The sequence below is a fragment of the Mesoplodon mirus genome (assembly GCF_964341445.2).
Source record: "Mesoplodon mirus genome assembly, chromosome: 18".
Lineage (NCBI taxonomy): Eukaryota > Metazoa > Chordata > Mammalia > Artiodactyla > Ziphiidae > Mesoplodon > Mesoplodon mirus.
In genome coordinates this window covers 10,369,611-10,396,965 of record NC_138994.1, presented here as the reverse complement: position 1 = coordinate 10,396,965, position 27,355 = coordinate 10,369,611, and the positions used below count along the sequence as shown (strand labels likewise).

The window sequence follows — 27,355 nt, the reverse complement described above, 5'->3', positions numbered from 1 at the left end:
AGTGTTATCTGCCTTTTCTTTTCAACATAGAATTCTCTTTTTATTTTTCATGCAGCTTGCCTTTCTCTGTATTTTTTTCTTCTCTTACATCTAGCTTTATCTTTTCACCCTTCTTCTGAGCATCTCTCAGGTTTGTCAATAGTACCTATGAGCAGTACTTAACCTCAGCCATTGTTCTTCCACTTCATCTCAGCTCTTTCGGTCAATGACAGTGCAGTATCATAGGAGGATACCTGGATTTAAAAACTATGCTTCAAATATTCCTGTTAGGAAGAAAACCTGGGGATTGGAGCAGCAGTCCTGAAAACATGGTCTTAACCCCTAAACGACTCAACTCCAGGACTTGAAAGGTCTCTTCCATTGTTCATTTTTGAGATGCCACAGTAATCTCAATGCTGATTATCCTCAGAACTGACATTTCCGGCCATAGTCACAGGAATTCCCCTTGAGTTGGTTATATGCCTGATCAGTTTTCTTAACCAGTGACACATGTGTGCATGTAAGTAGTGTTGATATTGATGCTCTTCTAGAGAGACTCTCTAGGTCAGTTCAAAGAACAATTTCTATAAATAGATGGTAGAGTAAGAACATGTTCAAAGAGGTCTTAAAATGATTTGTCATTGAATGTCACAGCAAAATTTACAAGTGGGGATAGATGAAACAAGGTTGGCAAAATGTTGATAATGTTGAAGCTGGGTGACAGGTCCTTGGGGGTTGAGTATCATATTCTATGTTTGTGTGTGCTTGAAATTTTTTTAATAAAAAGCTTTAATTAATGCATTAGGTTTAACTATATGATACTGGAGGTAGTCAACAATTTTTGCATATAAAGTGGCAATTTTATATGGGACCAACCCAACACTGTAAAACTTAAATAATTAAAACAAAAATAAGCAAAGAGGGACTTCCCTGGTGGCGCAGTGGATAAGACTCCACACTCCCAATGCAGGGGGCCCGGGCTCGATCCCTGGTCAGGAAACTAGTTCTCACATGCCTTTCGCAACTAAGAGTTCGCATGCCACAACTAAGGAGTCCACGTGCTGCAACTAAGGAGCCCATGAGCCACAACTAAGGAGCCCGCCTGCCGCAACTAAGACCCCACGCAACCAAATAAATATTTTTTAAAAAAAGCAAAGATAAACAGAAGACAGTATCAGAAACCCATATATATTATATACATACATACACACATATATATATATATAAAGAAAATACAGGATTGAAAAAAATATTAGAGTAGGGAAGGTCTTCCTAAGCATTACATAAAATAGAGAAGACAAAAAGGAAGAAGACAAGTTTGACAACAAAAATTTAAACTTTTGATGGGAAAATAAACCATCAACAAAGTTAAAAAGAGGGCTTCCCTGATGGTGCAGTGGTTGAGAATCTGCCTGCTAATGCAGGGGACGTGGGTTCGAGCCCTGGTCTGGGAGGATCCCACCTGCCACGGAGCAACTAGGCCCGTGAGCCACAACTACTGAGCCTGCGCATCTGGAGCCTGTGCTCCGCAGCAAGAGAGGCCGCGATAGTGAGAGGCCCGCGCAACGCGATGAAGAGTGGCCCCCGCTTGCCACAACTAGAGAAAGCCCTTACACAGAAATGAAGACCCAACACAGCAAAAATAAATAAATTAATAAACTCCTACCCCCAACATCTTCTTTAAAAAAAAAAAAGTTAAAAAGAAATACCAAACTTGGAGAAAATACTTGCAAAAATCAATAAGAAAAAGACAATCCAATAGAAACACAAGCAAAGGATATGATGAATGGCTAATAAACACATGAAAAGATGCTTAATGTGATAGGGGAAAATGTATATTAAAACCACCTTAATCTGTTAGCATGTCTAGACTTAGATGAAATCTGACTAGTGTGTGGTGGACTAGCAGAACTCAGCCATCAGCCTCTATAGTTCTTGCCCTCCTCCATACTGACAGGAAGAAGTGTGTGGTTCTTTCATATACTCCCTGCTCCCCCAGAGTGGGAAGTGGTATAACCAGAGGAAGAAGCAATAAGCCACAGGAAAGAGGGATCTAAGCCATTTTTTAAAAAATTTATTTTATTGAAGTATAGTTGATTTTACAATGTTATATTAATTTCTCCTGTATAGCAAAGTGATTCAGTTATACATATACATGCATTCTTTTTCATATTCTTTTCCATTATGGTTTATCATAGGATACTGGATATAATTCCCTGTGCTATACAGTAGGATCTTGTTTATCCATTCTATATATAATAGTTTGCATCTGCTAATCCCAAACTCCCAATCCATCCCTCCCCCACCCCCTTCCCCGCTGGCAACCACAAGTCTGTTCTCTACGTCTGCGAGTCTGTTTCTGTTTCATAGACAAGTTCATTTGTGTCATATTTTAGATTCCACATATACGTGATATCATAAGGTATTTGTCTTTCTCTTTTTTAAAATAAATAAATTTATTTATTTACTTATTTTTGGTTGTGTTGGTTCTTCGTTGCCGCATGCGGGCTTCCTCTAGTTGCGGTGATCAGGGGCTACTCCTCCTTGCAGTGCACGGGCTTCTCATTACAGTGGCTTCTCTTGTTGCAGAGCATGGGCTCCAGGAGCGCAGGCTTCAGTAGTTGTGGCTTGCAGGCTCTAGAGCACAGGCTCAGTAGTTGTGGCGCATGGGCTTAGTTGCTCCACAGCATGTGGGATCTTCCCAGACCAGGGCTCAAACCCATGTCCCCTGCATTGGCAGGCGGATTCTTAACCACTGTGCCACCAGGGAAGTCCTATCTTTCTCTTTCTGACTTACTTCACTTAGTATGATAATCTTTAGTTCCATCCATGTTGCTGCAAATGGCATTATTTCGTTCTTTTTTATGGCTGAGTAGTATTCCATTGTATATATGTATCACATCCTCTTTATCCATTCATCTGTCAATGGACATTTAGGTTGTTTCCATGTCTTGGCTATTGTAAATAGTGCTGCTATGAACATAGGGGTGCATGTATCTTGTGAATTATAGTTTTGTCTGGATATATGCCCAGGAGTGGGACTGCTGGATCATATGGCAACTTTACTTTTAGTTTTTTGAGGAATCTCCATACTGTTTTCCATAGTGGCTGCACCAATTTCCATTCCCATCGACAGCGTAGGAGGGTTGCCTTTTCTCCACACCCTTTCCAGCATTAGTTATTTATAGACTTTGTAATGATGGCCATTCTGACCAGTGTGAGGTGATACCTCATTGTAGTTTTGATTTGCACTTCTCTAACAGTTAGCGATGCTGAGCATCTTTTCATGTGCCTGTTGGCAACCTGTATGTCTTCTATGGAGAAATGTCTATCTAGGTCTTCTGCCCATTTTTCGATTGGGCTGTTTGTTTCTTTGTTATTGAGTTGTATGAGCTGTTTGTATATTTTGGAAATTAAGCCCTTGTCAGTTGCATCAATTTGCAAATATTTTCTCCCAGTCCATAGGATGTCTTTTCGTTTTGTTTATGGTTTCTTTTGCTGTGCAAAAGCCTGTTAAGTTTGATTAGGTCTCATTTGTTTATTTTTGCTTTTATTTCTCTTGCCTTGGCAGACTGCCCTAAGAAAACAGTATGATTTATGTCAGAGAATGTTTTGCCTATGTTCTCTTCTAGGAGTTTTATGGTGTCATGTCTTATATTTAAGTCTTCAAGCCATTTTGAGTTTATTTTTGTGTATGGTGTAAGGATGTGTTCTAACTTCATTGATTTACACGTGGCTGTCCAGCTTTCCCAACATCACTTGCTGAAGAGACTGTCTTTTCTCCATTGTATATTCTTGCCTCCTTTGTCAAAGATTAATTGATGGCAGGTAATGTGGGTTTATTGCTGGGCTCTCTATTGTGTGTTCCATTGATCCAAATGTCTGGTTTTGTGCCAATACCACACTGTTTTGATTACTGTAGCTTTGTAGTATTGCCTGAAGTCTGGGAGGGGTATGCCTCTTGCTTTGTTCTTTTTCCTCAGGATTGCTTTGGCAATTCTTAGTCTTTTATGATTCCACATAAATTTTAGGATTATTTGTTCTAGTTCTGTGAAAAATGTCACGGGTAATTTGATAGGTAAGCCATTGGATTTTAATGAAATCTGGCTGGCTGAAATCAGTGGGCACCGTAAAAGCTGTTATCATCTAGAACTGCGCTGTTCAATATGGTAGCCACTAGCCACATGTGGCTATTTAAATTCAAATTAAATTTTAGAATTGGCTCTTTCAGTCCCACTAGCCACATTGCAAGTGCTCACTAGATACATGTGGCAAGTGCCTAGTATACTGGAGAACACCGCTATAAATCGGCCCTCCATATCCACAGGTCCATATCTGCAGATCAAAAATATCTGAAAAAAATTCCAGAAAGTTCCAAAAAGCAAAACTTGAATTTGCCACATGCTGGCAACTATTTACATGGCATTTACATTGTATTAGGTATTATAAGTAATCTAGAGATGATTTAAAGTATACACGAAGATGTACATAGGTTATATGCAAAGACTGCACCATTTTACATGAGACTTGACCATCCAAGGAGCAAACTCCACAGGGGGTCCTGGAACCAATTCCCTCGGCTACCAAGGGATTACTGTAGAACCTTTCCATTACAGCAGAAAGTTCTACTGAACAACATTGATAGGATATTACTGTAAACCATAATCTATCCTTCACACAAAGCATAACATCTCAGGAAGATAATTTCTCTATAACTTTTCCTTCATCCATCACTACCTTTCATTTTTGGAAATTATACTGCTGAATGTGTTAATTTATATCCACCAGGAAATCCATCCATATTGTAATCCTTATTTTTCCCTCAAATCAACTGTCCCAAGCAATAATTAGGTGCGATCTAGATATGGGTTATCTAGATACGAGTGTTTTCTGTTTTTTTTTTTTTTTTTTTTTTTTTGCGATACGCGGGCCTCTCACTGTTGTGGCCTCTCCCGTTGCGGAGCACAGGCTCCGGACGTGCAGGCTCAGCGGCCATGGCTCACGGGCCCAGCCGCTCCGCAGCATGTGGGATCTTCCCGGACCGGGGCACGAACCGTGTCCCCTGCATCGGCAGGCGGACTCTCAACCACTGCGCCACCAGGGAAGCCCCTGGATTCTTTTGAGAGAATACCTTTCTATTAATTCAAAAGGGGCCAGCCTTTTTTTTTTTTTAATCAATTTTTTAAATTAATTTTTTTGGCTGCGTTGGGTCTTCGCTGCTGCATGTGGGCTTTCTCTAGCTGTGGCAAGCAGGGGCTACTCTTCCTTGCAGTGCACAGGCTTCTCATTGTGGTGGCTTCTCTTACTGTGGAGCACAGCTCCAGACCTACGGGCTTCAGTAGTTGCAGCATGCGGGCTCAGCAGTTGTGGCTCGCAGGCTCAGCCGTTGTGGCTCACAGGCTCTAGAGCGCAGGCTCAGTAGTTGTGGCACACAGCCTTAGTTGCTCTGCAGCATGTGGGATCTTCCTGGACCAGGGATCGAACCCATGTCCCGTGCCTTGGCAGGCAGATTCTTAACCACTGCGCCACCAGGGAAGTTCCCGGGGCCAGCCTTTCTGAATAAAATACCAGGATGTCTCTAGCACAGTTAGAAAAACATCAGGCTCAGAGATAAATCTTCCTGCATTTGGCCTGGTGATGAGCCATTCAAAACCCCCCGAAGCAGCCCAGAAGTCTGGTCAGGACCAGAAACCAGCACTCCCAGGTTTGGTAAGATCTAAGCTGCTGCTGCCACCTTGAATAACAGACATGTTTAGGCCAGTACTTCAAAGAGGGGTCTAACACCCAGGACAACCATCCCCACCAGTGTTCAGACACGAAGGAAAGGAGATCCTCATCAACAGTCCTCTTCTGCCCTCCTGAGGCTAAGAGAGAGGACGGGTAGAAGTCTGATGCCCACCCTTCCAAAGCAAAGGGAAAGTCAGCCCACCAGAATGGATACCTGGCAATGACGAATGGGAAAAGTCACTACTTTCCTCTTTTCTGTAAATTCTTATTCTATAAGGGCCTACAACATTTAGGTAGATACTGTCCATATTCCCTGTAAAAAGTAAAGAAAGCCCACAATAACAGTTTCTACAAAATCCTAAGACATGAAATACACGAAACCAGAGCTGTCTGGCACAGAGCAGCTTGAACTTGGCTTCCCCGCACCAAAATTGAGGACTTTATAAAGTCCTCAATTCCACACACAGTACACAAACAGTGAAATGCCATGGCTCCCAAAAACAGCTCCATAAAAAGAGAATGCAGTTTTCAAAACCTTGATACCAACACTGCCGCTCAGGGCTTCAAAAGCCTGACCACCTTAAATATTTGTGGTTTCGATCTGGCAGCATCTCTGAAACTAAACACATACACTTTCTCAGTGTAAGTCTGCTCACTGTAACTGCATACCACTTAGGGAACAGAAATTCAGGAGAGCGTACTGTGTAATTAGGCTCCAACACAACTGAGCTTTTGATTTCCTATCTTCATACTTCTGAAAACCCTCTGCTGCTCCAAGTTTGGCAATCCATCCAAAACCCAGTCAGATCAGAAGTGTGAAAAGGAGCAACAATGAAGTGACAATTTAAGTTCCATGCTACTGGCAGGTCATAGGACAAACAGCTGGGGACAGAGCTCAGAAGACCTTCTTCCCTCCGGCCCTGGAACAGCCCTAGAATTCGCATGGCGGCAGCAGAACCCTGGCTCTGCAGACCACTCTTTGTACAATGTTTCCATCCGGCAACCTCTGACAAACTTGCAGGCTTCCGAATGTATTTTTTTAAGGGAAAACAGCAGCCAAAGATCTCCTCCAGAGCTAGTTTCAAAGTGGGCTGAAAGATGCCAGCAGTAGAGAACTACCAGTACAAGAGCATTTGAAGGCACTAAGGTCCTGGTGGGACTCCTAAAGTAGGTGGATCTTATCCTGATGGGTATGCTCTTTGCCCCTCCAAATGCTCAAAGCAAAGGAAAAAGGGCGGGGCAGTTATCAATGGGAGAGAAAGGCAAAGAGGGGGAAAACAGATATTGAAAAGCATGCTTGTGCCACATACATGCACACACAGGATCTCAAATATCCCCTGACCAGAGTACTGTATGCTTTCTTAAAGGTTTTCCTTAAAATAACTTGAGAAATTCGGTGGAGTCATTTTTCCCCACTGAGAACTTCTACCTTGACTTCCTACAAAAAACTAAATACTGACAATGGAGAAAAGGATACAAGGGTTTTGTAACATTACTTTCACTTCCCTAACAAGGTAAAATACAGAATGCAGACTGAAAACTCCCTTTCTATGTCCTCAAATGAACTGAAATCTTTCACAACTGAGGGACTTGATGCAGCTTCCCATGACCTAGAGACATTTTAAACTTTTTTTTTCTTTTTCCGCTGAGTTGGGTCTTCATTGCTGCGCACGGGCCTCCTCTCGTTGTAGCGAGCAGGGCTACTCTTCGTTGTGGTGTGCAGGCTTCTCATTGTGGTGGCTTCTCTTGTTGCAGAGCACGGGCTCTAGGTGCGCAGGCTTCAGTAGTTGCAGCTCGCAGGCTCTAGAGCACAGGCTCAGCAGTTGTGGCGCACGGGCTTAGTTGCTCCGCAGCATGTGGGATCTTCCCAGACCAGGGCTCAAACCCGTGTCCCCTGCACTGGCAGGTGGCTTCTTAACCACTGTGCCACCAGGGAAGTCCCAAGACATTTTAAAGAAAAACTTCCAATTCACCAACCTGACCCCTGATGTGGACAAAACCAGGAACACTCTACCAGGGATAGGAATGGCACCATGTTAACAGGAGAATCCTCATCTCCCTCTGATGCCCATGGCTGGCACAGTGTCAGTGTGTCTGGAAGCCATGACTCAGTAGAGCTGGGGTCCTGACTTCCTCCCCTAGCACAATGGTGGATCTCACAGTAGCAAAATAAGAGCAGAAGAGTAAAACATTAGCAGTTGAAATGGCTTCCAATTTTAAGACCAGAAACAAGGTTCAATCAGTAGGCCAAACCAAGGGTGAAACTTTCCCCTTTATGCCCTATCAACCCCATTCCCCAGCCAGTGACCCCACAGGAATCACTCCAGGGCAACGGCTTCCACAAGCTGAACGCTTTCTAAGAAATGCAGCAAACATGAACACAACCACTCATCAGAAGGCAGACTTACCGCCTCTCCCCGTTGTGCTCGAACTTGATTCTGACGTCACTCTGCCAAAGAAATGATAGACAGGTTAGCGGGTTCTCTGGCGTGTGTCACTCCTGCCCTTCCCAGGTAAGCCTCAGGCAGTCCTTTAGCAACCTTAGGCAGACATCCCTGATGGCTCCTGTTAGAGCTTCTCTACCCCGACAGGCATTCCTTTCAATGAGTTCTAACCTCAGCGGCAACAAAGCTCTTGGGACAAGATCCTTTGGTGGCTGCCCCAGCTCAGGTGCTCTGCTCTGACATAGCATTTCTAAGTTCACACACTCTCTATTTCCACAACAGGCTCTGGAGTTTCTCCCACTATATCACCACCTCCTGCCAGGACACCGTTCCTTCTGGGCTGATGTAACTAGACAGAAAAATAAATCTTAATACTGATACTTCCTAGCTCTACGACCACAACCAAGTTACTTATCCTCTATAAGTCTTAGTTTTTCCATCTGCAGAGTAGGGCTAAACATACCTAATTCACAGAGTTGCTATGAGAACTAAATGAGAAAATGTAAGTAAAATACCTAATACATAGTAGACATGCAATAAATGGTTGCTGCTGCTACTAATGATTTCCACGATCCTTCCAAGGCTGCCCTCAGTGGGCGTAAAGTGGCTCTCTGGACAAATACCTTATAATTGTCCCCAGCTCTAGCCTAAATGACCATCATGTGTACCCTATAAGCTCCAGGAAAACAGGGATCATGTCTCTTGTTTCTGTAGCTCCAGTGGCAAGCAAAGGTAATAGTATATATCTGTGCTTACAATATTTATTAAACGGATTAATTGACTGAAGAATAGAGTTGGGTGTAAGTATCAGAAATTAAGACGAGGTAGGAGTGTTAGAATGTTCAGAAACAAATCAAGGAGGACGAGAGATACTGTAAAGGGCAAACAAACAACTTGAGGGAGTTAAAAATGACAGGAAAAGGGAGAAGATATTATAGAAGAAAAGAACAGGTACAGGGCAAAAAGAAAACTAAGATAGTCAGGAAACCAACAACTAATAGAGGGGGAGGTAAGAAAGTTCATGGTCAGTGAATGAAAATTATACTGAGATTCACAAATTAAAAAACTGTGGCTTGGAAGAAAGAAGAGGGTTTCAGAGTATCTGAAGATGAAGAACACAGAGCAGACAGAAAAGATGACAGAAGAGGGAGAAAGCTGAAAGGTAGGGTGGGTGCACACAGGACTTCCTTTTCCCAAGAGACTGGGGGGCTAGAATTCCCTTCCAGTCAAATGAACTAGACTGGCGTTTCTAATTTACACTCTAAAAATTATTGAGGACCCCAAAAAGCTTTTGTTTATGTAGATTATATCTACTGATATTTGCCATGTTAGAAATTAAAACTGAGAACATTTAAATTTTATTCATTTAAAAATAATTAAAAACCGTTATGTGTTAACATAAATATATTTTAATTAAAAAAACTTTTAAAAAGTGAAGTGAGAGAATGCCAGTCTCTTTAATGCATGGCTTAATAGGAGACAGCTGGATTCTCATATCAGTTTTTGCTTTCAAACTGTTGTGATAATATGTATTGTGTAGCCTCTGGAAAACTCTACTGTACATTCTTTAGAGTATGAGGGTATAAAGGGCAAGGAACATCTTCGTACTATTATGAAAATAGTTTTGACCTGATGGACCCTCGAAAGGTTCTTGAGAACTTCCTAGGGGTCCTAGAACACACCTTGAGAGTCAATGAATTAAAATATAAGAATACAGCCTCTAACTCACTATTTTAAAGACAGGGAAATGGAGGCTCAAAAAGCTTCATGACCCTGAAAAGCTCACATACTAAACAGTGGACAGCAAAGCTCCCCTGAGGAGCAGGCCTGCAATGTGACAACTTTTCAAAATACAGCCCTGATAACAGCCCTTTCATCCTTTGATGTATGGGCCACTTGATCCCATTACTAATAATATGACAATAGTTAACATTTACTGAGGATTTACTATACACTAAGCCTTGTCCTAAGCATGTTACATATATCAATTAAACTAACCCTCACAACAGGTACTATTATTGTGTCTATTTTACAGGAGAACCTAATTTACAATGAAGTTAAACAAGTTCTCTCAAGATTATAATGCTTTAAAAGAAGCCCAGATATGCTACAACTTAAGTGTCACATAGGCAAGGGAGGTTTATTTTACTCACAGATGCAGGGCTTCAATGGGAGCACTGAAAGAAGGAAACTATCAAAGGATCTTTTGAGACCTTACTTTTCAGAACTCATGGAGGAAATGCAGTAATAATGGAGCCAGCATCAGGAGACCAGGGTAGTGATCATGCAGGAAGCTATGGGGCCTGGGGAACCAGTAGGGGAGGCTGGGGCTGAGGCTGTGCGTAGGTGGAGATGGAGGAGGCGGCATGGGAAGGCAGTGTGCCCCCTCTGGTGTGCATCCCAGGTGAGAGAGACTCTGTGTGTATGCGTGCACATGCGTGTGTGAACACGAGCGCACAAGCAGAAAGGTGAGGCACTGCTGCAGAGGAAGTTATCGTGGGGCTTCAAGGTTTGCACGAGTGACAGCAGTGTTCTCACTATCTTCTTTTTCTCCTTCCCCTGAACTACTAAGCAGCTCCCGTGGCAAGGCCTTCCGAAGCACGGTGCCTGCAACACGCTGCCGCATCTGATATGCTGTCTCCAGCTTCCCGTGTTGTCTGGTTCCACAACTAGCTCTGGAGTATCCCAGGTGCTCACCGCAGTTTGCAGCCCTGTCTGTCCCAGCAGCTGGGTTACCACCCCTTTCACCTCCTCCTGCTCACAGCCCAGCAAACCTTGGTGTAGCACTCATTATTATTATATTTTATTAATCGATTCTATTTTTAGAACAGCTTTAGAATTACAGAAAAATTGAGCAGACAGAGCAGAGAGTGTCCATATACCCTTCTCCCCACCCACCCCCAGTTTCCCCTATCAGTAACATTAGTATGGTACATTTCTTTTTGTTACAACTAATCAAACAATATTGATGTGTTAAATAAAGCCCATAGTTTATTCAGATTTCCCTTTTTTCCTGTTGATTAAAAAAAATTTATTCCTCTGTTGATTTTTATCTAATTTTTTATAGTAATAAAAAACACATAACATAAAAACACATAACAATAGCTCTCATTCTAAACTGGGACATTATACTTAGATGCACCTATGAAGAAATCCCCTCTGTCCCTTTGTGGTACTGAAGGAACTAAATTTATTTCATGATGGGCCACAATCCAAATACTATTCTACTTGAATTTAGTGAGAAAGGGAATTAAACTTTTGCCTCAAACTACAAATCACTCCTACTCAAGACTAACCTAGCCTGTGATTAGTAAGCAGTGTAAACAAAGACGCCTAGTCTTCTGAATCCCTTGTCTGATGTGGCTACAGCCTTTCCAGAGCAGGATGCAGGCCCATGACTGGCTTCCATGTACCACATGGTGTGCCCAAATCTGCCAAGTTCCTAAATCTGAGTGACCCCTGTCAGGCTGACTAGAATAAGCCATGGATAAGAAAGTTCAGGTGAAGCTAACCAGGTTCAATTCCTTCCTGCCCACCACCCTCCTTGCCCCTCCGAGGCATTTCGCACTGGTAGCGGCGTCCACTGGCATGAGGTTCTCTCCTCTTGCCTCTGTGACTCTATCCCAAGCCAGGGAACCTGCCACCACTCTAACCACTTCTGCTTCTTTGCTGGTTCCTCTTCCTCATGCCTTCTCACACCCCTCCCCCAACATGTAACCGTGCCTCAATGTTTGGACTTTTGGCCTCTGGATTTCTATCCCTCTTCTCACATCTTCTCCTCGGCAGGAATTAAAAAATCAGGCAACCTCTAAATAGAAGATTCCCAAATCTCTATGTCCAGCCCCAATTTCTCAAGCGAAACCTCATCTGTCTGCCACAGATATAAGGCAGATAAGTCATTGTTAGGAATGCGGCACTAGAGTCAAACTGTCTGGCTTCAAATTCTGGCTCTATAACCTCCTTGTTGTAACCTTGAACTAATCTCTCTGTGACTCAGTTTCCTCATCTGAAAAGCGAAAATAGTGACAGTATCTATCTCATGGAGTTATCAAAATAATTAAATGAAATAACTGGATAAAGATATGAGAAAAGTTCCTGACACATAATAAGTGCTCAAAAAATGGTAATACAGGTCCTTTATCCTTTAGCCAAAACCCTTGGGGCCGAAAGTGTCTCAGAAAGCACTTTTGGATTTAGAGAGGTAGTGGTACGTGTTCTGTATGTTAAGCGATGCCCTTCCAGGGGGCAGGTGTCTGGGCAGCACTCCATGGCAGAGCAGAACGCTCACAGGCATTCCGTGCACCCCTCTGCGCTGCTTAGCCTCTCCTGAAGTTAGTCTGGGATTTTGTAACTACTTCTGACCAGCAGCTGGGAACAAAGTTGAGTTCTACACTCTCTTCCCTGGCAGCCACGTGTGCCAGGTCAATGGAGCCACCTTCAATCAGGGTCCTTAAGTGACTGTGGGGAACACTGTCCCCCCTTCCCTGTGCTGGCCATATCTGTACAGTCACTAAGATTTAGGGTTTACCTGTTAAGAGCAAAAGCTAGTTTTTGTATTGAAAAGTATGAATATTCACAATTAGTCAAATAAATAAAGACTGTAAATAGCCCTGTGTCCATTCAGGCCAAGTTTTGTTGCCAAATGAATTTGCTGTAAATTTAAAAATAAATAAATAAAAATTTAAAAACGCCTTTTAGTTTGCAGTACTCTTTGGATTTTAGAGTTGCAGATAAGGGATTATGTACCTGCAAAAGCAACATACACACATACCTGCACACACTCTGAGTATTTCGCTGTAGTCCCAAACTCAACCTAGCCATGTGTGTCTGCATCAACTACCCTCCCGAACTAGTCCCCCTTCTCAGTGTTGCCATTTCTAATACTGGCTACAGGCTCAAACCTCTGAGTTCTGCTTGATTCTTTTCCCTTTCTCACAGCCAGACAGCAAGTTCCAATTCTCCCCTCCAGGGACTCCAGTATGAGACTCTGCTTCCCATCCTCTCAGTTGTCATTCTCGGAGCCCCTTTCCCCTCCTGAATTCCTGAAGCAGTCTCTGTACTTCTCAGCTCCCCCTTTCCAGCACATTCTACATTCCTCCAGTTTCAGTCATCTTAACCACCACTTTCACCACATCCCTTCTTTGTTCAAAAAGTAATCAGTTGGGCTTCCCTGGTGGCGCAGTGGTTGAGAGTCCGCCTGCTAATGCAGGGGACACGGGTTCGTGCCCTGGTCCGGGAAGATCCCACATGCCGCGGAGCGGCTGGGCCCGTGAGCCATGGCCGCTAAGCCTGTGCGTCCGGAGCCTGTGCTCCGCAATGGGAGAGGCCACAACAGTGAGAGGCCCGTGTACCATGAAAAAAAAAAAAAAACAGTAATCAGTGATACCCATGACCTACGGAATAAAGTCTAAGTTCTTTACTGTCATTCAAAGCCCTCTGGAATTTAAGCTCACTCAGTTTACCTAATCATCTCACACTGTTCTCAAAGGGAACCCTCTCTCCAGCCAGATCAATGCCCACCCTATTTCCTGAAATATGCCATATTCATTCCTTCCCCTAGGCCTTGAATAATTCAGCTTCCCAACCTGGAGTGCCATACTCCCTCCTTTCCACCTAACTAAACTCTTTTACATACTTCACTGCCTGGTTCCAGTGCCACCTCCTCCAGAAATGACTCCGTATCTCCTTCGGCCCAAGTTCACCTTTCACTTTCCTAGCCTCCTGTGGCTCTCAGTATCTGTACCATATATTTAGGCATAGTCACATAGTACCTTACTTTTTTTTTTTTTACATATTTCTCATTTCTCATAAGACTGCATGATTCCCAGGGTACAGGGAATATGACTTATATTTCTTTGTCTAAGAAGGTTGAGTATAGGCCCATGTTGAACTGAATGGAGAGGTGCCAAACCTGCTGAGAAAGAAGTGCCAGTACAAAAATTCAGATCTAGGCAGGTTCAAGTCCCCTGCCCACCAGAGCTAATTTGGTGAAAGGAAGAGTGAGAGCCATGCCCAGGAGAAGGACAGTGCAGGCCTCCAGGCTGAGCTACAGATTTGGGAACTCAGGGGGCAATAGGAGTAACCAACGATACCAAACTTAAGCAGACATGACCTTCTCAGAGTTTGAACTCAACAACTGGACATGTAACCCAAGAAGACTCCCAAGAATTCAAAAAAACCTTTATTAAACAAAGGTTTGTGAACCTCTGACCTGGCAAAGGCCCCAGCCAGCCCGTGTCTCCAGTGCCCTGTCTTGGACTCTGCAGTGCTCCCCCTCCCTGTAGTTGCCATATACCTTTGGCTCCCACATCTCTGGCACTGGAGTCCTTACTTTGCCAAAGAAAGTGAATAAATCAGAAGAAAAGAGCAACGAAAATAATTTTATTTGTGTGACTCAGGAAAGTCCTAAGAGATCAGTGGAAGAGGTGATTATAAAGCAACCTTCTTCCCTACGCTAATTCTTTCTGTATCCCCAGTCCCAGCATTGTGCCTGGCATGCAGCAGGGGCTCAGTGAGTATCTGAATAAATCAATGATGAAATAGTGTATTAGTTATTTATTGCTAGTTAATAAACTACCACACACAAAAAAGGAAGCTTCTTACAAAATAGAATATGAGGCTTGTATACTATATTATGTTTTATTTTCAAACTAGCCAGCCTATCTTATCAACAACCCATGAAAGAGAAAGGAAGTCCTGAAGAGTCAGGTCTATCACAGTAAAAGCAAAAGACAGTCTGCTCACTCACTGACCCTGTGGAGGAACAGCTCCTAGAATTCTCCTCCTCTGTAACTGACAGCCAAGGGCCTGCCCTTCTAGCGCCTGCTATGAAGAAAGCAACTTTTCCATTCTTAAGCACCCACTAGTGAACACTGGAGGGTCAGACCCAGACCCTGGGCTCTGTTCAAGCCTCTACCTACCACCGTGATAAGATTCAAGGGAAACAGAAATCCATGGTAATAAGGATTCTATTTTTTCTTCTACTGGGACTTTCATATATCAGGTTAGCTTCATAAGTCTGCAAAGGACCATCTGAAATATAGTAATGTCAATCCAATAAAGGTAGAAAACCTTAACCCTTTCAGTTCCATGACAATCTGCATACTTCTGGTTAGACGCTTTCACTAGCGCTCATACCCACAATGCCCGAACATAACAGAAGTGATGTAGTCACTACCACTTTACACCCGTACCTTGTTTTACAATGTATAAAATCTTTTATATTCTGTCTATGATCTTACAACAACTTTCAGAGGTAGACACTATGCCTGTATCTTCAGACGGAAAAACTGAGGTTTAAAAAGGTTATCAGACTTACACATGGTAAAATTACTGTGACCGGGAGTCGGAAGATCTGGGTTTGCTTCCTGGCTGTACTTAGTATCTTTGCACAAGCACTTTGTAAACTTTAAAGTATTATACACATGCTTATAGTTTAGCTTATAGTTGTTGTTATTGCTGTTAACCGTTGCTGCTGGAAGCACTCTCTAAACTGTAAAATCCCATGTTAATGGATTATTGACAACTCAGTGACTTCTGGGCCAGTGCTCCTCTCACTACACTAAGCTGTCGCCCTCACAGAGAAATAGCACCTGTTGATAAAGCACTGTTAGTTGATGACTGCTAAAGGGTCTGCCCTTCATGGCCTATAAAACCATCCACAGGCCCCAGCTGAGGATGTGCCACACATATCTAAGAACAGGCAGCCAGCTCTAACGGGCTGTAGGCTTCCAGGGACCTAATGTCCAGGTGGGAGAATACAGAGAACACAGATCCTAACTCTTAGCAAATAGTTGAATAACCAAGTACTTCATACCCCTGTACTTCCGTAGCTGCTCAGAATGCTTAGTTTTCCTCAAATGTATTCTCTTTTTCAATTAATTGCCTAGCTTGTTTACTCAGGGAAGAGGATATCTGAAGTCTTGCCAAGCAGAGGTATTAAATTACGATTTCCCGTTCTTCCAGGCCTCAGCCCCCAAACGATTCTGTCAGTGAACCCCCAGCTCCTGTGGCATTCCTTGCTGTGCCAAGCTTGAGCCCCATGAGGCTATGCCAATCTCAGCACTGCCATTCTCACTCTGAAGCGCTGCTTGCCTCTGTCAACATCATTCCATCCCTGAACAAACCACCTTTCCTGGTGGCCAAAACACTTGGGTACTTTCAACTGGGACTCTGCAATTTGAATCTTCAGCCCAATTTGACATTTCTTAGACCAATTTGGCATCTCTTAGCCATTTAAATTAGGTTTTGATCTTTCAGTCCTCTCTCCTCCTAAGCATGGACCTTCTGACAGAAGAATTGCTACTGGAGAAAACCATTTAATCCTATACTAGGCCCAAGCAAACAAAACCAAGAATTTTAAAAAAGGGAATTCACTGTGTAAACTGTAAAGTCCTACGTTAACAGATTATTAGCATCTCAAGACTCAGGCTGGGCTCTTTTCATTACATTGAGCTGTAAACACTTCTCCCCCTAAATGTTCCCACCATCCCCATCTCACCCCATCCTTCCTTGGAAATGCAATCACTGAGACTCTCTCTCCTTCTGCTTTCACGATTTTGCTGAAGACTATTTCTCCTGGTCAGAAGCTGAACATCTGCTATACTTCCCAGGAGAGACCATTCTCCAACCTTGACTTTATTAAGGGGAGAAGCTATTTTGACGTTTTCATTGCCCTTTTACCCAATATTAGCATAAAACTTTGAGCTTCAATTTCTAAACAGCCATGCTAGTTCCAAGCTTCATATTCCCCCCAGATCCCCATGCCCCCTGGAATAGACTCTTAGCTGGGATTCCCACTGATGAGCTTATCACAATGCATAGGAACTCATGACCTGTGTGGTGGAACGAACGTACCAAGGAGATGTGCACATCTCCAAGCATGTACTTAATTTCTTGCCCAACAAATCAATAGTCCCTTATAGAGTATATAAAGTTGTGCTATCCAAGACAATAGCCATTAGCCATATGTAGCTATTTAAATTTAAATTAATTTAAATTTTAAATTCAGTTCCTCCACTACACTGGGCAGTACAAATGTAGAACACTTCTATCATCACAGAAGTTTACTGGACAGCATTGATGGAGGTTGCTTATGAGTAACACTGTTGTGAGAAATGGTGACAGCACACAGGTAATGAGTAACCAGTGCTCCCTGCAAATCCACTAGAACAATTTGTCCAGGAAATGAATTCCACACTCTTCCAGCACTAGTAGATTTAAAAGCACAGTTTAGCTTTAACGGGTAATTTTGTTCCTTACCAAAAATTTCTTTTTCTCACTGGCCCCTGCACATGAGCTTGTTGTTACTGTGGGGCTGTTCAGAAGGGCTGAGCTGCTGCTGTTGTGTTTTTTCTTTAAAAGCAAAAAAACTGAGGTTAATAATTTGTATCCTTCATGCAACAGAAAAAGTTTGACGATATTCAAGTAAACTGTGGGTCCAAAGAGCTAGCACCGCTTGCTAAGATTATTTCCTCTATACTAGTCAATCCTTTTCACAGGCTTCTACCTTCATAACCACTGCCTTCACCCCAATAACACAGCAGCAGGCATGGTAAAAGATCAGGATTTTTCTTATAATAGCTTTTAGGCCTAAACAGGATTCCTAAAAGGTAATTAAACAGGGTTCCTAAAAGGTAATCTCCCTTCAAGGAATGATCAGAGACCACTCCACCCCTCCTCTTCTCGGCAGAGTCCCCTTAGGCCTTCCAACTCAAGAAAGCTTCCCCTTTTCACCTACTAACTGACATCCACGCTAATAGTCCCATTTGGAGAAAGATCAGCTGACTGGAGCAGCCTTAACAAGCACACTCTACATAGGAAGACAGGAAGGAAAGTGAGGTCATTAGGCTCAAGCCTGGGGGAGGGGATTCACTTCTGGTAAAATGCTCCTTCCAAAAGCAGCTTTGAATAAAAGTGTTACAGCAAGTGAGAACCCACACAATTAGAATAATGTATGAAAACAGTACAAGAATGGGCCCTATTCTGTTGTTCCCCTAGTTCTGTAAGGTAAACACAAAAAAATAAAAGCAGCTTTCTAAACTATTCCTTATGTTATAACTGAAACAAAAGGACTTGGGGTCCCTAGTTTTCCTAAAGGCAGGAAATACTCTGAGAGGCTGTATCTAGCCAACCTCAGACAGAAAAAGTTCTAGCCCCTTATACTTTCTCCAGGAACCAAGAGTACTTCTGAAGAATTGGTAGACAAGGTGCAGATGAGGAGAGAGAAGACTAGTTGATAACGAAGAGAACCACAAGGAAGGATATCATCAAACACACCAAACTCAGCCATCTGATACCCACTAGGAAGGAAAGCTCCCCGTCACTCACTCCTCTCTGTGGGCCAAAGGGCCTAGGCAACAGGGAGGTCAGTGACACTGGAGGCGAGAAGAAGGTTCTCAACAGCGCACAACTTTAAATGTTAACAAAATAGAAGCTGTTTTCCTAAAGAAGCACACACCTCTCAATAAAACAGGCACTCTCAACTACCTGAGTTAATGGGGGGAAACAACTGTAAACAACAATAACAAAATCACTCGTTACTTTCAGAATATATATGATGTTTTATTAAATAAATATCCCTTCCTAATTACATTTTAAATAAACCAATACTAAAATTAATTATTTTTTTCTGAGTATATACTGTAAGATAGCTAAAAAGTTTCTGAGTTAGGGATCGTGAATCTGGATAAAATATTTGCCAAATGATCAGTAAAGGAAAAAGTATATGAATACTGTCCCCATAATTAGTGAAGAAATTATTCTTACTCTCCACAGATGAAACACTATTTACAAGGTGAGATGCACAAGGCATTGGGACTCCAGATCACAACCCACACCTGGTTAGTACATATCACTTACCATTTAACAGACTTAAGGGAAGGGAGCAATAGCATTCAAGCCTGTATCAGAGTATCACTGGCTTCTCACATATTTCCCACCTGAAAACCCCTCCCCAACAAATTTAGTTAACAGCCATGGCCGCACACACCTGCCTATTTGGGTGACCCGTTTCTTTGTTCTTCATGGTCTCATATCCAGGCACCCGGGGACGTCGGCTCATCTGGAGGGCCACCAGATCCTTCATGATTGAGTTCAATGCCTCCTGTTCGTCTGCAAAGAAAGAGAGCACATGGGCTAAGGTACTTTAATACAGACCACAGAAGTACTTTCACAAATTATATGACTAATACTCAGGGAGTTCTGCCCAGGTGAAATGAGAGACCTTATAACTATAATCACATGAATTTGCTATCTGTGAAAAGTAGATAACTGAGGTCAGACTATGGCAATTTGAATTTTAATGGATCCTTAACAGCTCTCCAATCAGATTTCTGGCAGCAATATCTACCAATTCACTGGGGGCAAGGGAGGTGTTCAAACAGACCAATTCTTCCAGTGCCAGAGAAACTCAACCAGGAAAAATAGATGAAAAGTTGGAGTGAAGAACACCACAGCACAGTGTGGTAGGGTACTGAGTGAAAAGATGAATTCATGGAGAGCTGATTATGGGACAGAGTCAGTCAGACTTATTCCTAAACTATCGTACACAGGAGAGCATATTTAAAAGGTACCAAACAAGGACCTCAGGTCGCTGCTTTGAACAAAAGTTGTTTTATAAGCCTAGCCTCTGAATGCCCCCTCCCAACTCTTTACAATTTTATAGGCCTTCTGCTTCCCACAGGGAAGTCAAAAGGCAGTTCTATTGTTTTTCTTCCCTAACTGACCAAGCAATGCATTGTCTCTGCCTTACTGGTATTACTTTTAATCCCCCTTTCTTGACATAGCATAGAGCACTAGCGTTCTCATGCAATGAAGACAACTGGCCAAAACCCAGAACCTAAACAAGCCCAATTCCATGTTTTGCAAAATCCTCCTAGGTCCTTCAAGAGATCCTTGTCTACTCAAATAGCACTGGGGAGTTGAAAATAAATCTGCTGATCTGCAAAGAAACATGAGGAATGAGCTGTTACACTTGCTTTAGTGACAAATGAGTCACTTAGGGACTTGGGGCGCACCTTAAAAGAAGTACAAGACTGCACCCACAGAGTGTGCCTACCTCTGCGCTTTATCACCGTCCCTTGAAAATACTCTAATACCCTGTGGAAAGGAAAGAGCAGCATGGAGTATAGGAAGTAAAGCGGCGTTATTTGCTTCTCCCCTCTTCCTAAACCAAATCTGCTCGGGTGCCCTACACGCCCTCTGAGGAGATGCAGGAAAGGAAGGAGAAGGGTGCCCCTGAAGAGATTTTTGTCTGCTCAGAAAAGTAAAACTAGATTTAAGACTTGCAGGAAAAACACCAGTAGAGTAGCTTCCCAACTAATTCCACTTCAAAATATATACAAAAGTATGAGAGTGATATAGTTGTAGTATGAAAAGAATGAGGTAAATGAGATAACGAATGAGGAAGTGGGTGTATACAGAAAGACATCTGTCAAAACACATACATCCCATCAATTATTTTATACTTTCTCACAATTTACCTATAGGCTCTTTAAAAGGAACTTGCTTGGTTTTTGTTTTGTTTTTTAACCTCCCAACCAAGATTTTAAAACTAGAGCATAACATCTAAGCTAGGATGACTAGCTTATATACATGTATAACATATATATATAGGCTTATATATTAAATTGGCTTATATATCATTAAATATTATAGATGCATAAATTTATTGGGCCAACGGTAACAGTAAATTGGGGTCATTATGATTATGACTAGGTGGGTGTTTTCTGAGGAGCATCCAGTGATAGTCCTAACAGCAGAATGCATGTAGTTTTCAGTATCAAGGTAACCAGCCTTAGAATTGAGAATTTTAGTCATCTCAACTCAGACACTGAAACAAGATGGATGTGAATATACACACACAGACACACGCACATGCTTTTCAAGTCAGTCCATGACAAGTCTGACTAAAGAGATTGTTTCTAATTCTGTATATGATGATGCTATTATAAGAGCTGGTTTATCAGGTTGACAAATTCTGTTTCCAGGAAGCTAACCAATTCCTGGCATTACTTAATGGATAAGAACTTGTTTGGTAGTTCCAGTGGTGAGAACACACTAGAGGAATGGTTTGGTTCTATCTCTTGAAATCTGGGACAACTGACCCAAGTGAAACAAAGTAATAGAATCTGATTTTGTGTCAGAGTTGCATATATTTCTAGAGGCAAACGGGTTCTTTTTTTTTAAAATAAATTTATTTTATTTATTTATTTTTGGCTGTGTTGGCTCTTCGTTGTTGTGCGTGAGCTTTCTCTAGTTGCGGCAAGCGGGGGCTACTCTTCGTTGTGGTGCGCAGGCTTCTCACTGCGGTGGCTTCTCTTGTTGTGCAGCATGGGCTCTAGGTGCACAGGCTCAGGAGTTGTGGCGCACGGGCTTAGCATGTGGGATCTTCCCAGAACAGGGCTCGAACCCGTGTCCCCTGCGTTGGCAGGCGGATTCCTAACCACTGCACCACCAGGGAAGCCCTGGTTCTTAAACTGATACTTCAAACTGAGGACATGGATAAAGACAGGAAGCAAATCGAGTGGTTCTTTTAGGCATTTCTTCCTGGATTGGGATTTTAACTGAATTATGTGTGCTACCATACTCATTCCTTAAGAAATAAAAACAAACAAACACACCTTTTAAAAACAAATAGCAGCTTTCTTAGAGTGCAGTAGTCAGTTATATGGACTTTGGAGTCAGAAAGACCCGGCTTTAAGAGGCCTTAAACAAACTACTTATTCTCCCTAAACCTCAATTTCCTCATCTGTAAAATGGAGATAATAAAAGTATCATTAAACAGAGTTGCTGTGAAACTTAAGGGAAAAAACAAACCAACAAAAAACCTTACAAATTATTCCTCATGGTACCTAACACTTAGTAATGCTGAAAAAAATGCTGGCTATTATTTTTAGTAATGGAGAAAAGGTTAATGTTGAAAAAAATGCTGGCTATTATTATTAGCAATGGAGAAAAGGTTAATGGGAAAAGACTGAAGGCCACAATCTATCCTAATATTTAATTGTATTTCTGAATTTTTATTATTAATCATTAACAATAACCATTTACTGAATACCTATCATGTATTATACATTAGACAGTTTTGAAAGATACTTTAAGGTATTCAAACTCTAGGGGTAAAAAGACAAAACACACAAATACAAGGTTACACAAATAAAGAGACTGAATTAGACAAGAAACAAACCAGAATACATAAACACACATGTGTAAAAAAATTTTTTTTTTACAGTGTGAGTAGCAAGAGATTATATAGATGATTTTACAGAATAAAGAGTTTTCCAGAAAAGCAAGCTGTTGCAGCTATGCAAGAGAACTTTACAAATAAACTGAGGAGAAGGACCTGAAAGCAAGTGAGCGGTGAAGGAAAAGAAAAGGTCAGGGACTGATCCTCAGTGAATAGTAATGCTATCGAGTAGAGTAGGAAGAAGGTATGCTGGCACAGAAGCCTTTAAGAGGATTGGGAAAAAACAAGGGGGACACCACAGAAGCTCACACCAAAGAATAGCAGCGGCAGGCAGAGGCCAGGCAGGTCCAATAGGGTTGTAGAGGCAGAAACAATTTTACAGGGAATAGAGAAGCTGGAGATTAAACGAAAATTGGAAGGAATGGAAATCAACGATTCATTTATGAACTTTACACGTGAACAAGTTGAGGCAGAGGTAACAGTATGCTATGACCTTGAAAAGATTTCCGAAGGATGGAGGTGGGGGGGAGTCTGACACACTTAAAAGCTACCAGAAAGAAGCACAGAGGAAGAAGTTAACTCTAGAGATTAGGAGGTTAAGGATCTAGAGGTGAGGAATATTCATAGAAAAAGAAAAGAAGGGATCCATGAAACAAGGTTTACAGTTCAGTCTTAAAAAGCGGAAGCTCTTCAGCAGTCTCAAGCAGACAGCTATCCATAATTATGCAGCGGCCTGTACTGTTCCTTCTCCCCATACCCTGACCTAAGGCTTGGGGGCTGCCAGGCAACACACTCCTCTCTCATTAGTCCCAGCAGGAAGTCACTCTTCCAGACTGAGCTATTACTTCTATCTAAAAGCAGCGTCTTAAGGCACTCCCATTTACAAATTCCCTTGGCTAAAAACCCAGAAAAGTTTCCAGAAGCAACATGTCTGTCCTTCGATAAACGTTGTTGTTCTGCATGATGCCAGACACTCACTCTTTTCCATATATACAACTCCCAAATTTAATCTTTGTTTTCATTTAACAAACTGCTTCTTCACCTTGCTCTACCCAACTCTGCCAGATCATCTGATCACACTGCTCACTCAGGAGATCCTGTGCTTCAGAGTGTCTGTGAGTCAGATTTTACTGTCTTACTGTTCATGACATGTTACATACTCGCACTGCCTCCACCCTCTCCATACCTGGGCAAACATCATTTCATAGTAAGTATAAGCAAAAAGGTCTGATCCTCAATTCACAAGAAACATTTTTCCTTTTTCTTTCAAGGCCCTGGCTGAATCTTTGCTAGATCTCAAAGTCAAATTCTGCTGTTTATTTTTCTGTTTCTGGGACATACCTGCCCTTCAATATTAACTGATGACTTAAAGTTTAAACATACATATTACAAAGTAAGCTATTGCTTCCTCATAAAAATCAATACATCACCATCATATTTTATTTTAATGGTTAATGAAATTAACCTTAGAGGTCTGAGGACTATAGGATAATGTGTGTCAATCCCAAAACTACAGAATTGATCTCTCCCTCCTATGCACCTTTACAGTTTTGATGAAGTACCTATAACACCTCATTGCACTGATTTGTTTACATGTTTTTGGTTCACCTCACCTAACTGTAACTTCTTAAACACAGGATAAATGTATGTACAGGGCCTAACACTATATCTGACACATAAGAGATGCTCAATAAATGGGCAAAGAAAAAATGGATAGCTTACATAGTCAGAACCAAGAAAACTGCTTCTTCCTCTATGTATTCCCCTAAGTAATGCTAAGTTGGACTGATACTTACTTTTTACAAATGCCTAAAATTCAGTTTTAAAAACCAATCTTCATTTTGTAAAGTATCAGAAATCTAGTCGTGACATAGCCATGTTGATTCATTAAACTGTGATCCCAATTTCAATCAAAACAGTTACTATTTAGAGTATACACAGGTGGTCAGATTCCAGCCAAACTGAATTGAGATTGGTCTAATTGGGAGCTCCCAACAGCCTTGAAACCCTAGAGACACACAAGGCATCTGTGAATCACAATGATTCTGACTTCAAACCAAGTTATCAAACCAGAACCACAACATCCTAAATTCTATACTCAGTTCACGATCGTTTCCAGTAACATTTCCAAGTTGTTGCATATTTTTCAGTAATACTTCCCACTAAATTTTAGATTGCATTTACAGAGTCCAAATAAACACTAGTAAATTAATCTTAGGTGTTATTAACAGCATTTGCCATTATAATTACTAAAACTAGGAGAGAATTTTGGTGTGACCAAGAAAAAATGACCAGTCAAGCCCCAATTTTTTTTATAACCACATAGTATCAAAGCCAAAAAAAAAGACTATTTCCTATTATTTACAAGGATAAGTGTAATTTCCACTAGAAATTTACTGGGGCTAACAGCCAATACAAAATCTGACCTGTTTTCATTACCAACCCAAGTTGTCAAACAAGCTTGAGTCTGGGACTTAGAACAGCTCAGGAAAATATGACTATTAACCAAGGAACCTGCAGGGCAGGGACTCAAATTAGTTTTAGTCCTTTCCTCACTGGGCTGGAGTTTAACAAGTATAATAAAAATATTAATAAGTCTATGCTTCTCTCTTATTACCCCTTGAATTTATTTAGGACTGCATGCAGCAACTAAAGCATACTAACCTGGGAATTTGATTTTTCATCATTTATATCACCAAAATGGAAACTAGTATTTAAGAGAGACTCTGTGTGTGTGTTTGTACATATATGCTTGCTGAGCCCTATACAAAGCAAACTAAAGGCCAGGTTCTAAGAGAATTCAGTATCAGCTCTAATTGCATGTCAAGGTCATCTACTAAAAGGAAACTGAGAATGGTATGAGGGGAGAGTTCTGAAGAAAGCCAGGCTGTGGTTCTTAAATCAGCTTGCCTAATATACTGCAACCACCAGGCAAGTTAATTCTCCCCTCACTGTCTCACTTTCTTCATATAAAAACTGACATGGGGACAAATGAGAAGATACTCAGTTTTTGGTCCTTTTTCCTTTGGGGCTCTGGACCCTACCTATATAGTTCCTTTCCTCCTCATCATTGTCTCTCCATATACTCACACACTTAAACTTTTTGAAAATATCTTTTTTTTTTTTTTTTTTTTTTTTTTGCGGTACGCGGGCCTCTCACTGTTGTGGCCTCTCCCGTTGCGGAGCACAGGCTCCGGACGCACAGGCTCACGGGCCCAGCCGCTCCACGGCATGTGGGATCCTCCCGGGCCGGGGCACAAACCCGCATCCCCTGCATCAGCAGGCGGACTCTCAACCACTGCGCCACCAGGGAAGCCCCTGAAAATATCTTGAAATGTGAACACAGGCTGACATCTATTTTATTGTTAGGCATGCAATGTAGTCAACGCATCTGGACACTCTGATTTAGCAGTTGAGAAAGTGGGGAGCAGGAGGTCTGCATACCCTCAAGTATTTCACACTCCCCTTTGGGACTTAAGACTGTCCCCGCAGGACAAAAAGGAAAGACTTAGAAAGATTATCGCAAGTGTAGGCTCACAAATCAATTCAAAGATTTAGTTCAATCATCAAATTCCAGAACACAAAATAAATGTGTGAAACCTGGGGAGGACAAGAAGAATTATGTGCCCCATTTATGGTAAATGTTCAGTGAGTATTTGGTGAATTATGTATTTAAATATCAGGCCTCACTGGGTTCCTTTTCTGCTTACTGTCACAGACTTTTCCCAGAAAAGCAAGCACTTCTGAAGTAAAGCATGGGAAGGAAACAGTAAGCCCAACAAATGAACAAACCCATCTCTTACTGTATGAGGGGCAGTATGGAACAGAACAAGGTAATTCATTCAAAGCCAGAGTGTAAAGATGGGCTGCAAAAGAATATCTGCCCCATGTGACACAGCAAACCTCCTACAGAAACGACTTGACCTTGCTATAGGGCAAAGCAAACATTAATGTTCCCTCTTCACAGATGCAATCAATGGCTGTGCAAATGATCTTTTTACTGACATTTACCCCTTGATTATTTATGACAATACCAAATACCTTGCAAAACTTGCCATTGCAAACAACAGTATCAAAATAACTGATCCAACAAGAGAAGCAAAGTACATCTAAAATGTTATTTGCTACTTAATCTAGTCCAACAGTCATTTGGTAAATTACCAAAAAGGACATGAAATATAATTCAGTTCAAATGCTGCGTGTGGAAGACATTAAAAGCTTTCCTTAGATTACATCTTCACAACAGAAATTGCAAATATCGATTAAAAAGGAAATGATTTCATAGAGATTCTTTTGTGTAGTGAATGTTTCTCTCTTTCAAAAGTTACATAATTTCAGGGATACAGCTAGATTAAAATAATGGATGTAAAACACTGCAACAAGATTTTTCGAAAGGTAGGATGTGTATTATAACTGGCAGCCCGCGACCAGTTCCTAACCTCCAGCAATCTGCGTGCAGCTCGCATTTCTCAACCGCGCGGTTGATAACAGTGATTGCCGTTTTAATCACCTCCCAACCTATCTCCCTGCACGCCCTCCCCCCTGCGCTGGGGCGCGCACAGGGCTCGAGAGCAAGCCCCGGGAACTCTCACAGGCCAGCCTGTGTGAGCAAAGGGAAGGAAATGACACAGGCAGGAAAAAAAAGCAAATCAAGGAAAAGACACAACAGCAGCTGGGCCTGCACCAGCCTCCAGCCCGGGCCCCACACTGCGCTCGCGCTCCCCCGCCCTCCGGCTCGCGGTCCGGCTCGCTCGGCCCGGAGCGGGCTGCCCCGCCAAGCATGGGCCCTCGACCCGCCGCCGCTTCCTTGGGATGCGCCGGCCGCGCGGCCCGGAAGGAGGCTGCCGAGTGGGCTCCGTCGGCCAGGACCGCCCCGGCGGGCCGAGAAGTCAGAACCCCCGCCCGGGCCGCGGAGCCGCTAAGCCGCGAGCAGGGCGGGCGGGCGCCGGCGGTCCGCAGCCCCGGCCCGGCTGGCTGTCCATGCCTGTCAGGCGGCGGCCCAGGGTCCTCCTCCCCT

General features: G+C 42.4%; 1 protein-coding gene across 2 annotated transcripts in view; it reads right to left on the bottom strand.

Moving 5' to 3' along the window:
• Positions 1-27,355, bottom strand: part of MAP3K3 (mitogen-activated protein kinase kinase kinase 3) — a 63,199-nt gene that overhangs the window by 35,419 nt on the left and 425 nt on the right. Inside the window, exons 2-4 of one of the 2 annotated variants that reach the window (XM_082603258.1) lie at positions 19,141-19,262; positions 17,412-17,504; positions 8,115-8,155 (exon numbers count right to left, since the gene is read on the bottom strand). In XM_082603258.1, the coding sequence (XP_082459384.1) occupies positions 8,115-8,155; positions 17,412-17,504; positions 19,141-19,262 (256 nt within the window). The remainder of the gene's footprint in view (positions 1-8,114; positions 8,156-17,411; positions 17,505-19,140; positions 19,263-27,355) is intronic. The other variant, XM_082603259.1, reaches the window with a different exon arrangement.